This window comes from Bos indicus x Bos taurus, chromosome 29 (genome assembly GCF_003369695.1).
Source record: "Bos indicus x Bos taurus breed Angus x Brahman F1 hybrid chromosome 29, Bos_hybrid_MaternalHap_v2.0, whole genome shotgun sequence".
Taxonomy (NCBI): domain Eukaryota; kingdom Metazoa; phylum Chordata; class Mammalia; order Artiodactyla; family Bovidae; genus Bos; species Bos indicus x Bos taurus.
In genome coordinates, this window is record NC_040104.1 from 41,559,563 (window position 1) to 41,574,490 (window position 14,928).

General features: G+C 38.4%; 1 protein-coding gene across 17 annotated transcripts in view; it reads right to left on the bottom strand.

The window, feature by feature from the left end:
• Positions 1-2,543: 2,543 nt before the first annotated feature.
• Positions 2,544-14,928, bottom strand: part of PICALM (phosphatidylinositol binding clathrin assembly protein) — a 101,547-nt gene continuing 89,162 nt past the window's right edge. For 11 of the 17 annotated variants that reach the window (XM_027531889.1, XM_027531890.1, XM_027531897.1 and 8 more), the window contains 2 exons: positions 5,690-5,792; positions 4,352-4,438 (listed from right to left, as the gene is read on the bottom strand). In XM_027531889.1, the coding sequence (XP_027387690.1) occupies positions 5,700-5,792 (93 nt within the window). In that variant the 3' untranslated portion in view covers positions 4,352-4,438; positions 5,690-5,699. Of the gene's footprint in view, positions 4,439-5,689; positions 5,793-14,928 lie in introns of all 17 variants that reach the window. The other 6 variants (XM_027531893.1, XM_027531895.1, XM_027531891.1 and 3 more) reach the window with 2 other exon arrangements.

Sequence of the window (14,928 nt, forward strand, 5' to 3'; positions counted from 1 at the left end):
TACAGTGCTGTCAATTCTGTCCATTGTGAATTCCAAGTTCTACCTATCAGTACAGCTGTCAGAAGACTGGCTCCTCCCAAGAGCTGCTATGAGCGCCAGTGGTGCGGCCATTCAGCACCTGCCTCTGACAACCCTGTGGTTGGGCCCCTGGGGAATCTCTCACTGAGTCTTATCCCTCCTACTGCGGTGCTTCTGCCTCTTTGGGTACTTCAACTCTGCCACCGATGAGTAATTACATGGGAGTAAAGAGCTTTTCAGTTCCTACCCTACATCAAGACAAAACACATGTTACACCTATGGCTGATTCATGTCAATGTATGGCAAAAACTACTACAATATTGTGAAGTAATTAGCCTCCAATAAAATAATTTAAAATTTAAAACATGATGATGAGAAAAGCAGATTTCACCGCACCTTTTAAGACAGCCACTAGGCTGGGTGACAGTGCCAGTGCAGCGAGCCTGACTCTTCCATTTAAAGTGCTCTTGAAACGTCAGGTACACTAACTGCAAGCTCTGCACACCAGTGCAGACCCTGGAGTCCCGGTGTGTGAAGGACAGAGGGGGCTGCTTCCTTCCCTTTGGGCATCTCTTTGCCTACAGTCCCAGGCACGGCACAACAGTCTGCTGCTCACTCATGGGGAGTGTACAAGACGGCTGCCAAGTGCCCGTGACCACAGCAGGCAGACAGAAGGAGCTCAGACAGGGTGACGTTTAGCTCCCCAGGTGACTCTCATGCAGAGATTTCTATTTCAAAACCAACTTTGAAATCAGGTTTTATAGTAAAGTTCTTCTGAATGAGAACTTATTAGGAAGCGAAGCTTCCATAAAACATTCTTTTTGCTTCTTCTAGCTGAATGCCTACAACCAGCCTACCCTACTCGGCCACAAAACCATCACATCTGCCCCAAAAATAACCACAGAAAGACCTTAACTTTTGACAATGTGGGGAGTTCCATATAGCATAAAAACGACACCTGCCTGCTACATCAGTAACAAATGGGGCATTTCCTAAGTGCTTTTAGCAAAACTAGACCAAAACACTAGCTAGAGACTTAGAAAACCTGATTGGTGACACACTGAACAGAATGCCACTGCTTAGTAAAAGCAAGGAGTAAGCTTGAGCTCTTCTGAGAGAGACTGCATGTTAGGTAACACAGCAGCCTTTCCACTCAGAGTCTATTCAGACTGCAGAATTCTAGGTCTAGTCAGATCCATGCAAGGTAGCAAATGCGACAGAACAAAAGATCGAAGATAGGTGCAAAGGACTCATGCAAGTTGTGAAGTCATCTTTTCTCAAGGAAAAAGATTATTCACCTGGATGACTGCTGGGGGCCTCTCCACAGACTGTGAGCCAACCACTGCTGCACACACAGGAGCCACCCTCACCTTGACAAGACTTTCTGGTTTTCTCCATGCAGTGCTGGAGAACAGGCATGACATCAGTAATCTGAATTCTTAAGAATTTGGAAACATGCTTATTAGTGACGGTAAGCAAGAGAACATGGGGGAAAAAAAGTGAAAGTCATTCAGTCGTGTCTGACTCTTTGCAACCCCATGAACTGTAGCCTGCCAGGCTCCTCTGTCCATGGAATTCTCCAAGCCAGAATACTGCAGTGGGTAGCCAATCCCTTCTCCAGGGGATCTTCCCAACCCATGGATCGAACCCAGGTCTCCAGCAATGCAGGCTGATTCTTTATCATCTAAACAACAGAAGAGCCTTGCAATTATTTTAGTTCAAGGAGAAACTTATCCCATAAAGTCCTATATTCTAGGACTAATGTTTTGTCGGCTTGTGGAGAAGTAAACAATTCCTGCTCTAACATAATGCCTCTTCCTAAATACGGATTCTCATAGTCACTTATTAAGAAAAATGTATCTTAAGAAAATGTAATGAATAGTAATAATGAGATGTTAAAGCCTAAAATTTTGAAAATTATTTGGGATGGGCTAGCTTCCCTCTGCTAACAATCTCTGTAGCCACTTCCAACTTGCTACCTAGACTGTAAGATGGTGTGGGCATATACAGGTTTATAACCTGATTCAGTTTTGTGTTTTTTTATGTATTCAACAGCTGATTTACCTCACTTGTTACATTCTGATTAGAAAGCTAACATGGGTGTGTGGTTTGTGCTTTTCCTTGTCAATCACGTCTAGACATCAGAGCAGGAAGTGGGAAATGTGCTCCATCTGAGAATAAACAGCGGTCATCAGGCTAGACCACAGAAGGAAACAATTCCCCTCTCAGTTCATGTAAGGCCTGACTCCAAGGTCTATTAGCTAATCGACCTGTGCAAGGCTCTAATTCCAAGCTGTGAACTGGGTATAATGGAGATAATACCAACCCAACAAGCCCCAAACTTTGAACCATAAGATGGAAATGTTTCTGAAGCATTTCACAAGCTTGAATATAGTGGGGGGAAGAAAAAACACACAGTATAAAAGGAACAAGCCATAGACCTCAACTATAACATCCACTCGAACACCAGGAGAGACAAATCAAAATCCGTCATAACGGTAAGGAAGTTAACTTACAAAAGTACATTTTCCAGTTTGTATGAAAATGGTTTAATAACAGTGAAACTTAAAAAAGTGGTAATATTCACAAAGTGTATCGGTTAAAGACTATTTTTTCCAACCATGGCAAATAGTATGCAGACACATTTATCAATGCAAAGCTTTTGGTCCCTCTACCATGTATTCTGAATCCTACTTACTATTCACTACGAAACACGATACAGTCAGAGACTTTTATGGCAGACAGATCACATGCATCAATACGTCAAGTTCACAGCATTTTCTCCCTTAAACTTACCTGACTGAAGGCATCTGATCAAAATGCAAAAATGAACAATTTTAATAAATAGTTCAGCGTATCAATGTCTAGAAGGTAACAAAAGTACAAAGATAAAGCTTTTTGGAAATTAAGTTAAAACAGAAATAAATTTTACATTTTATTAAATCATCAAATATAATCACTGGGATATACTTTTATTAGCAAAAAATAATAATACCAATGATAAAGAAAAACAGAAAAAAGAAAATGCACCTCAGACCAGAATACCATAACAAAAGTTTTGTGGAAGCTGCATTTTATTTGAAAATCCACCCATTTTTGCTAACATACATTTTAATATTGTAAACAAAAATAGAATCTGCAGAGACAATGCAACAAGTATGCTTAAACTCATGTACAGAATTGCTTTCCTACAACAAACTGTCCTTCTTAAGGCCCCTCTCAACCCAAATGTTAAGATGTATTTACACAAAGCACCGATCAACAGTGCAGTTTAATTCTTCATTAACTAAACTCTTGGCTAGACATTAATTTTAAAGATACTATTTCCCCTTATTTAAAAGGTACATGATCATAACATGGCATGAGCCAAATAAAAGGTTCAAGGATTTTGTCCCCTCCCCTCCCCCTATAATACCTCCTAGAGTTTTACTGAAAAGAAGGAAAGTCTTGAAGTGAAAGCAATTCCTCACATTCATTTTGGAAAGGCCCTAATGTCAAATGGAAAATAATGACATGCCAAGCACAAAGCAGTAAAGTTCCTTCCCAATGCACTAATGCTGAATTTAAAATGTAGTGCTTTTCCTAGTTCAGTGAACTGTTCCCTTGCAAAATCCTAGGCACAGAATTGACTATAAGGATTAATGCATTTATAATGCTTCCCTAAATCCCATAGAGACTGAGAATTCTTAAGCGATTCAGACCTATGGACTTGCCTTAAAATATTTAGTGCTCTGTATGTCAGCTGAGAAGCATTCTGAATCAGGTTCATTCTTATGGATAACAATCACACATACTGTGTACATCCATACTCATTTTCATAAGGAGGTCTGATACAATATTAATGTTACGTAAATTGATAATCATAAATAAATACAAATACTTAAGGAATGTCTACTGCAAACTGAATATATAATTTTTTTTTTAAAAAGAAAAGTTAATTTTAGTTACTGTTTCTGTATCTGTGAGGACTGGAGAAAAGAAAGATACTGCATAATGAAGAATTATGATTTGATCCCCCCAAAGGAGTCCTGGTGCATTAGCGTAAAGGACACAGCTCTTCTCTCCAGGCAGCTTTTCCAAATACAAATTTCACACTTTCCAAATAAGGGCTTTTCTTGGTAGGTTACTGATTATGGGTATTAATAGGAGTTGAAAGAACTGAAGGGTTAGTCACCAAAAAGACAGCTCTTAGTCTGAAATCATGGCATTTCTTGGCTTTATAAACTGTATTGATACGTTCTCCTATAGACTAGTCCCAGTTTCCTTCATGGGCCTTTACTGGGTTACTGTAGCATTCTAATGGAAGAAGAGAGTTTAAGAGACAGCAGTTTGGATTTTGCTGGAAGTAAGTATTTGCCGCTTGAGCACTTGTCTTTTTGGAATAATTCCATTCTCTTCCATCTAGTTACATAAACTGTATCTGGAAAAAAATAAAAAAAAACAGAGTGTGAGTTAATTCACTGCATTAAGAGATACCTTCTCATAAGTGAAAATGCTTTGTGTCTTTTACCATTCCAACTTGCCTGGAAGTGTTCATAGCATGCTTATCACAAACCCTGATTACAAAACAAAGTCAGTATAATCAGCTTATCATGAGCCAGAACTCAGTATTTGAAGCAAAATTACAGGGCCTTCCAAGTTTCTTTCTAACTACTAAAAACCAAGGGGTATGGAAAGAAGGAAGATGAATGAACAATTTTTCCATGACAAGTTCAGAAAATCTCTCCATGAACACAAATATGCCACATAAAAATCTCATTTAGGCAACAAGCAAAATTTGAAATTTTACTTCTAAAGATTATAGCAAAATTAGAGATAATTAAGGGAACAGTATGATATTTGCTAAAAATTTCTTTACTAATATAAATCAAAATCTGAAAGATCTACTTTCTCTTCACTCAGATTCTTCACTCATAATATCCTTTAAACTGCTCATCCAAAGAAATTACTGGAATAGATATGCTAGTGAACTGTTGTGAAATCAGAAGAGTACAAACTCTCAAAGATCCACAAGGTGTATCTACACTGGGGCTCCAGCATCGAGAAGAAAAATGACACTGCTTTCCAGGAAAAGAGGGGGTGTGGATTAAAAGCAGAATCTTTCTATCAAAAAGGGCATTGCATCTTCACTTGCCCTTACCTTAGAAAAATAATAATAAGCTGGTTTTGGGGGAGGGGGAAAATATTACCATTTTAAAGTGAAAAGGCATACATAAAAAAAAATAACCCTTTAAAGAAACTGTTAAAAATGAATTCTTCACAATGAATCCTGGCCATTACATTAAAACTAAAGATGCTCCTCATTAAGCTTGAATCCAATGTATAAAATTGCTGTTGTTCTCTATAAATCCTTTAAGACTGAATACAAACACCCAGTTTTTAATGGGTGGTGTTTGATCTCATCCATCTGCTGTGAGCAGTGGATGCTTATATGTACACATGAGACAGTCCTTTGGTTTCACACCTTCTAACAATGTTACAGACATTTTCCAAAAGCAGTTTGTCCTCATGCCCTATTTGGATCTATTACTCTTCACTGCAAGAACAGAAGAGGAGGAAGAGGGGGAACCTAGACTCCTTTAGAAACAAAAGAGAAGAGCCATTTGTGCTTAATGTTTGGTAATTTTTAAAAGTTATTTCAGTCCCCGTCTCCCCCAACAAGCAGCAATACCTAAAGTGATTTATAAGAAATCCTCCAAAGAGAGCTCTGCAAAAGGGTCCTTTCCTGAAGCTCTGTGAGGACTGTGACTGGAGGGGCTGGAGGCTGCCGACAGCTGGGGGAAAGAGACAGAGAGAGGGAAAGAAAAAAGATCTCAGAACGACAGAACATGAAGGCAGAAAATGTAATGAAAGAGGAGGTGGTTTTTGTTTGTCATCTTTAATAAATATATAATGGCAGCCTTTGCAGAAAGCAGAATCATTAAAACAAAAGTTTCAGTCACATGTCAAGTTAAAGGGTATCCAATGGCATGTGGTTTTCAGAAAACAAATTCTTGTTTCTGAATTCCAAAGGAATAAAGTCTTTTACCCAAAAAGGTCAAAATGAGCTGACCCATGGTTAAGACTTCTATTATATGTGTGAGTGGGAGTGGGGAAGAAGGGAGCCAGAGTACAATTGTGAGCTGCAGATGGTGGCTTCCGGGGTGGAGGCTGTTTGTCAAATGGTGTGCAAAATCTGACCTCTGTCCAGACCCAACACATCTAGTTGCAATACTCTTTCCTTCCTTCCTCATCAGAGGTGCAAAGTCCTGTCCTACTCAGTGTTCACACTTTGGACAAGGAGTTGTCTCCTGCCTGTTTATATGGAGAAGCTGCAGCTGATGCTTTTATACTCCGGAGGGAGAAATGAGCTCAGAGGTTATCTATCATAGTCGAACTACCCACATACTGCCCTGAATACAGGGAATACTTAAGATCCTTGATTCAGCTTCCTGTTAGAATACATTTACTTGATTCTTGGAATTTGCTCCTATTGTTTAAATATACAGTAAGGTAAATAGACTGCTGAAATCAATAAAATATTTTTAGTATTTCCTCAAGTAAAGACAACTCCTGAAGTACCATCCATATCTCCTTCATCAAGTCTACTTGAACAGTACTTTAAACCAAATATGAAGCTATTTTTTTCTCTTTTTAATTGCTAAGTCGTGTCCGACTCTTGCGACCCCATGGACTGTAGTCTGCAGGCTCCTCTGTCCATGGGATTCTCCTGGCAAGAATATTTTGGAACAAACTTTTAATTTTTTTCCTCCACCTGCATTAGACTGCAGAGGCACACAAGCACAGGAATATTCAACTGAGCATTAAATCAAAGCTAAGTAGAAATAGTTTCAATTCATACCTCAACATTTGAATTCATGTAAAGGATTTCATGGGTCAAAATCTGTCTTTGCTGGCTCAAAGTGATCCCATTTCTGCCTTTTATTTTTTTTAGCACTACAGAGCATGAATAGCCAGTGAGTTTTCAACAAATATTAATATTACACCTCAAGCATATGCCATTTGTTGTTTTGGGTGCCAAGATTAATTTACAGGTTTAGAAATCATTCTCAGTTATATTAGTGAAAGAAAGTGAAGTCGCTCAGTCATGTCTGACTCTTTGCGATCCCATGGACTGCAATCTACCAGGCTTCTCTGTCCATAGGATTTTCCAGGCAAGAGTACTGGAGTGGGTTGCCATTTCCTTCTCCAGGGGATCTTCCTGACCCAGGGATGGAACCCAGGTCTCCTGCATTGCAGGCAGACGCTTTACCCTCTGAGCCACCAGGGAAGCCCAGTTATATTAGTGGTTGAGTCATTTTCTTAATCCAGATCTTGTTCTCAGAAATAAATGTTCAAAGACAATGGGAAGAGACAATGGAAAAGTTGATGGAATTTACACAAGCAGCTATGGACAGGAAGACAGGACAGTAGGTCTGGCTTTGGAGAGTCAAATATCATCCAGGCTGCTGCTGCTAAGTCACTTCAGTTGTGTCCGACTCTGTACGACCCCATAGACGGCAGCCCACCAGGCTCCCCTGTCCCTGGGATTCTCCAGGCAGAGAAGCTTAATTGGAAAAATGCTTCTCCTCCACCTTTCATACCAACCAGGACAACCATTCAGAAGCAAAATGATTTTAAGTAAAGTAATCACTGAGCTTGGGAGTTAAAGATTAACTGGGTTTTTCTCCAAAACACGTTTTCTTTTTCATTTGATGTTAAAACAAAAGTCCCTGCTCACTGCAGAACACCAATCATCCAAAATCTACAGTCCTGTATGAAAGCCTCTCACTAAAACATATTCTTGTATTACATTTTCATAACGGCAGCAGTCTGAGAGGAAAACGCACTCTGAAGAATATGGGAAAATGGAACATCAGAATTCTTTTCTTTTCCATATGTGAGCACACTGCTAGAGAAAAGTCCTAGAGGCTTAATAATAATGTTGAAGAGCATCAGTTTTCTTTGGGGGAAAAACTGCTAGTTTCTAATACTTCTATTATTTGTTAAACTGGCAAAATAAACACATACATAAGTCTTCAACACCTATTTAAAAAATATGTAGCTACATTAAAACTTCAGAAAATAAGACTCAATAGCCCCGCAGTTAAGTTGCATATCAGCAACACCCATCTCAAGCAGACGGAACCTCGGCCCAGACTGGACAGGCTGACTGCACAGAGCGCCCAGGGCTGGGCCGCGCAGCAGTACTTCACCGCCTGGCCCACCCTTCCAGCACCCACACCAAAGGACACGCACATCATGCACTGCTGAGAAAGCAGTCAGTTCAGAGAGCAAGTAAGGAAGCTGAAGGAAAGGAAATACACTGCAAAAGCCCAGTCACTGCTCAAGGAAAGAAGGAAGAACAGAGTGCACCAAAGGGCAACAGGATCCTGGTGGCTGAGAACCAGCAGGATTTAAGGAGCCTGAGAAAGTCACCCAAAACTACAAGCGTTAGCTCTCCTTTACGTATCATTCTTGAGAGTGTGTTAAAGAATATGTACGGCTGCTACGTACTGGAGAGGGTTCAGGATGGGGAACACATGTACACCCGTGGCTGATTCATGTCAATGTATGGCAAAATCAATACAATATTGTAAAGTAATTAGCCTCCAAAAAATAAATAAATAATTTTTTTTTAATTAAAAAAAAAAAAAGAAAAATCCAATGATCTTTGTTAACTGCAAAATCACTGTGTTTTACAAGGTAGCAATAAGACAAATTGCAACTGACCCTACAGTCATATTCCACTACAAATATGCCAACACACACACACACATCCAAACAAAAGAAAGACTTTCACTTATTTATGTCAGTAACATTCTCTATACCACAATTTCCACAGAGCTAAAAAAAATTAGTACAGCCACCAGTTTGTTCAAATTAAACTGACCTATCCCACAACTAAATATGCCATTTAAACAAATGGTCAGTCTCACTAGTCTAAAATAGACATACTTAAGTTTTTTCTCATTTTATATGAAAATGAAATACTGAACAATGAAATAAGAGCTGAATATAAATTAAAATACTAAAATGTACATGTAACTGATGATGGCAACTCAGTTGATACTCCTTCACCCTCTTTCTCCACCTGAATCAACCTTTATAGAAATGCTGCAAAAAAGCAGGGTTTTTTTCCCCCTTTTTGGCTGTAGTGTGTGTTTAGCATAGTAAAGACAACAGTACAGAAATTGTAAGTTAACTTCAAAAAAAAGCAAATATTCTAATAAAGGAATTTTTGAAAAATAGAGTTCTATCAATATACTAAAGACCATAAAATAAAAATGGTTACTACTCCTTCATTCTACAATGTTCAACACCAAACAAGAAAATTTCATGTTAGAACAAGAAAATAGCATCAGTCTCAGAAAGTGAGCCTAGTGCAACTGAAAGCTTATAGAAGAATAAAGGACTGGGCATTTTAGGACAAACTTCTTGAAATACATACTGGCTGTGTGTATGTATTAAAATTCTTAGAGAAGGAGCAACTCTGCCACATCTTTACATCTGAATTTGAATTCAAAAGCCTGGATAGCAAATAGCAACACTGTAAAGACTCATTTTGTCTTTGCTCAAGAGGCAAGTTAGGAGAAAAATGGGTGTACTTCTTTTGCCAAGGATGAGAGCAGTTTTATGGAAAGATGGAGATGAATCTAATCCTGGCTCTTTTGTAAAATGGGGTTAAGAAAGACCCAATACCCAAACCTCCCTTAACAGCTGCCTTGAGGACTGAAATATACAAAAAGCGCCCAGCTCATTGAGTGGCATACATTAGTCACTCAAATATTAGTTCAGCCTTCCTTACCCACTACAATCAAATACTCATCTAATTTTATATAATAGGATCAGCTCAAATCTCACTGAATCTGCATTGCTCTTTTAAGAGTTTTTATTTTACCATCAACCAGTCACTTGTGCTTCCATACTACACTCACCTTCAGGCTCCTCAAATGTACAGAAACATTAAGAATAAGAAATATATTTTGTCTCTTGTTCAGCAACTACCAGTGACTTACACACAGTAAACACATTCTATAACATGCTAAGTTAAAAATATAAAACTTATATTTTAAAGTAAAACTAAGTAAAATTTACACATTCTATAACATGCTAAGTTAAAATGATTTTTGATGATAAAACAAGCTCTGTATAAAAATGATCATCAAAGTGGCGTATTAGAAGAAAGTATTAGAACTTCCCTATTTTTACCCTCTTAAAATGTCTATTTCTCCACGTGTTTAATGTACATAACACTGCTATAAGAATACAGAAGTATAAATACAGTGAGGGGACATGCTTAAAGACCACTTTCCTGATACTGCTGTGTAATCAAAACATTTTAGAAACCTCAGCCCTACTTAATATGATTTTACCGAGACATTACCTACAAAACTAACCCACAGAAAGATATGCTGATTTTGAATGTTACTGAATCCAGATGAGTAAGACATAAACATACAGTATTACCCTGCAATATTTTATACTAAAGACAATGCTCTTCTCAGCTGCCTCTGAGAAGCATGGCTACAAAGAGAAGACTTCTCTATGCACAAGGTAAAGGGCCTGTCCTGGAGGCTGAGGCAAATACCTCTGATAACTGTTTCCTGGGTTTATGTTCAACACAAACCCATCATGGGCTTTGGCCCATCAGTAACACCAAAAAGTAATGCCAACATTTCTGTCGCCTTCAAAGTGCTACTCATCTTGTTTTAGGGGCACAAAACAGTGACCTAAGAGGATTTCTCTTTAAATGTACGTTGTTTCTAAACCTCTTTACATAGAAGTAATGTTACTGCAAAACGGCATCTGAGACATCTCCTTAAAATCATGGCAACGTAAATTGACAAAGAATTATAGAAAACCAAACTGCAGAGGGAAATGGATCGCAAGACTTCTTAAACTCATGGAAGGAAATATTAACTGCTAAAGCTAAAAATAAACATTTCCATATACAAGAAGTGTTTCCAGGGTAAGAGAAGTCTGTTTAAAGTTCAATTTGATGGATGGAAATCCTGAAAGCTGGCTCAGCTTATGTGAATAAAATGTTTATGGCTCATTCATATAAGACTTTAACTTCTTATCCCTTGAAAACCAAAGAAAATGAAAAGCTTAGGTTTATGTTAACTGGTACATAAGGAGACAAAATAGTAATTATACCTAAAATGCACCACTTATTTGCTATTTATTGAAAATATGGCACTTTTCTTCAGTCAAAAAAACTTTCAAACTGTGTTCCATATATGAGCTTGAGGCTATTACCTGATTTATCCACTACCTGATTTATGCTTTTACCTGATTCATCTACTAAGCTTCAATTTAAAACATCTAAGGAGAGAGCTCCTTAGACTTGGACATTTTCACAAAAGGTTCGCTACCTCCACCAAAAAGGCGGGGGGAGGGGGCATATAAACTATACTAAATTGGACCAAATAAAAATTTTAATATAAAATCAAGTTTGGTAGTTTATGGTAACACTACCTCCACAAATGCTAAAATACATAAGGTAAAATCATCATTTTATAGATAAAGAAACTGAGGCTCATCAAATTTCCAAGGGCAACTTTCTCTGAAACACCTGGTTAGTGGGGAGTTGAGCTGACGAATCTGTTGAACTATCCTCCCAAAAGGTATCAATATGTTAAAGTCCTGACCCCTATGAATGAATCTATGAAAGTGACCTATTTGGAAATAGGGTCTCTGCAGACGTAATCAAGTAATGATGGGGTCATTAGGGTAGGCCCTAATTCAATGACTTTCTACGAGGGAAATGCCACGTGAAGACAGAGACACAAGGAGAGCGCCACGTGCGAGAGGCAGAGGATGACTTGGGCTGCTAAAAGCTGGAAGAGGCAAGGAAGGGTCCTCCTCTAGAGAATTAGGGGAGAAGCATGACCTGCTGACACCCTATTACTGGTCTGTAAGCCTCCAGGATTGCGAGAGATGAAATTCCTGTTGTTTGAAGCCATCAACTTTGCGGTTCACTCTGTTATGGCAGCCCTAAGACACCAGTAACAGATTTGAAGCAGTCCCAGTTCCCAAAGCAGTGTGACTGCTTCCTCTCTAAAACTTGCTGTCTCTATTAATCTCCACTCAGCTAGAATTTATGGTTATATTTAATATACAGAAAAAAGTTTAACATTAGAAAGATCATTTTTTAGAAAGGGTTTCTCTAGTCTCTGTCAGTCAGTGCACACTGCGTGGCTTCTGTACTCACAGTGCTGTACAGTCACTGACGTTCATCAGGAAGACTCTGTAGAACCTCACAGTCACCCAAGACTTTATGGATATGTTCCAGTTTTGTTGAAAACAAGAATTAGATTTCCACCTTTTAGGAAAAAAAATGTCCTCAGCACAAATCCAGCAAAAAGGCCTGGTTCTACATGTTGTCTTATTAATGATAATGGTCAGCAGATGGGACTCCTCCAATTTTTCTTTTGACTGATTCAGGTAGGCCCAGGAGACTACAGAAACAGTCTCACCAATGGTACTAAATCCCAATTCCCAAAGTAAATCCACGCCATGGGATCTTCTACTAAGCAAGGATGAATGACCACAACACACTGCTGACAAGGCAAAAGGCTCCACAGAAATGCAGCTGGGCAGATCAGCTGACAGAGAGGCACTGCCAACACCCACAATTAACACACCAAGAAAGTTAAAGCAAACAAACAAACAAAAAACGTAAAGCCTAAAAGCAAAGAGAGCTATTAGTTCTCACACACAAGAAAGTCATTAAAAAGGCCATTTTTTGTTTTTGGTAAGACTTAAATTATTCCAACAGCCAAAGCTAACAGTACCCCCATTTAGGCTGGTAAAAGGCACTCACAACCAGCCACTGTGTCCTTTCAGACACTCAACTGATGTCATACTTTCTTGGATCTGGCAGATACAAACAAAAACACAGCAGCCATTTTACATTTTATCCATATCCTCTACTAAAAAAACCCTCAAAGCCTCCCAATACCAATCAGGAAAACAGTAAAACTTTTAATATGCTTATTTTAAAAATCAGATCTGCAAATATAACACTCTATGGTTTTCATATTGCTTTTTGGAAAACAGATTGATACGGGGATCAGTATGAGATTCTCATATAAAAAGTGGTAAGAACATAAGCACAACGCCCCCTCACCAAATCTTCAACATCTCAACTGTTTCATGAACATTCATTAAGAGACTGTTACTTCACATCACAGTTAACTTAAAAAAAAAAAAAGAAAGCAAAACCAGGTTAACTGTCTTCACGCTTAGTAACATAATTGCTGCATTACTGCAACAGTGGAACAAGTTTACAAACTGTTAATCAGCAATGTACATTTCAATTTATATACCAACGTGTACCAGTGTTTATATAAAGCACAAGCAAGAGAGGACAGTAAGAGTCCCCATTCTCCCCAAGTTAATAAACACCCTAGTAACTGGTAACAGGAAATCAAATAGTGTGAGGAAGCACAGAAGTGAAGAAAAAAAAGCATTAGCCATACGGTTCTAGTATTCTCCATACAGTCAAACATACAGAAATATGCACTCATGTAGAGCATTAAAAAAAAAAAAAGGCTACGACATTAGTCATGAAACAGAACATCTTTAAGCTGTGTGATAATATTTTAAAAAATATAGAATTAGCACAAAATGTGAACAGAACAGAGTAAGTGTATAGGTCTACAGGAACATTAATGTCTATTAAATAAATTAAGAATATACTGAAGAACAAAATAGTCTGAGCTAACAGCCATGTGGAAGGTATTACCTACTTTCTTGCTAGCAGGCACTAACATAGCACTAAGAGAAAGCTAAATATAATTTACAACACACAACACATTGTTTGGAATACTTCATTAATGGTAATATGATAAATATATATGGCAGGGTTGAGGTACCCTCAAGAATATTAACTTGGAAAAAAAAAGAGTATTAACTTGGTTTCATAGTAAGTAGGTAAGAGACCAGGAGCTATAAGTTACATCTTTAGTAAGTAATGGCTCCCAAAAGAAATACTTCAAGAAATAGGAAGACTTCTGACAATAGTAGAACTGGGATTTGATTAAAAGATTCTATTTTGATGGTTTGCTTATATTTATAAACGATCATTTATTTTATACTGTATAAAGAGACATCTTTGCCTCAAAGAATTTTTATTAAACAAAGAAAGCATAGCAATGACAGAACAACTAAAAGGTTTAAATTAAACATTAAGAAAAATTATTCTGTTTACTGCTACCACTGAACAGCCAAACTTAATAAAAGAAACTAGCTTTGCCGTTGTTCAGTTGCTCAGTCATGTCCAACTCTTTGCAACCCCATGGACTGCAGCACGCCACGCTTTCCTGTCCTTCACTATCTCCTGGAGCTTGCTCAAACTCACGTCCATCGAGTCAGTGATGCCATCCAACCATCTCGTCCTCTGTCGTCCCCTTTTCCTTCTGCCTTCTCTCTTTCCCAAAATCAAGGTCTTTTCCAATGAATCGGGCCTTTGCATCAGGTGGCCAAAGTATTGGAGTTTCAGCTTCAACATCAGTCCTTCCAATGAACACCCAGGACTGATTTCCTTCAGGATGGGCTGGTTGGATCTCCTTGCAGTTCAAGGGACTCCCAAGAGTCTTCTCCAACACCACAGTTCAAAAGCATCAATCCTTTGGCGCTCAGCTTTCTTTATGGTCTAGATCTCACATCCATACATGACTACTGGAAAAACCATAGCTTTGACTAGATGAACCTTTGTTGGCATAAAAAGGTTCTGCTTTTTTAATATGCTGTCTAGGTTGGTCACAGCTTTTCTTCCAAGGAACAAGCATCTTTTAATTTCATGGCTGCAGTCACCATCCACAGTGATTTTAGAGCCCAAGAAAATAAAATCTGTCACTGTTTCCATTGTTTCCCCCTCTATTTGCCCTGAAGTGATGGGACCAGAAGAAACTAAGAATTATT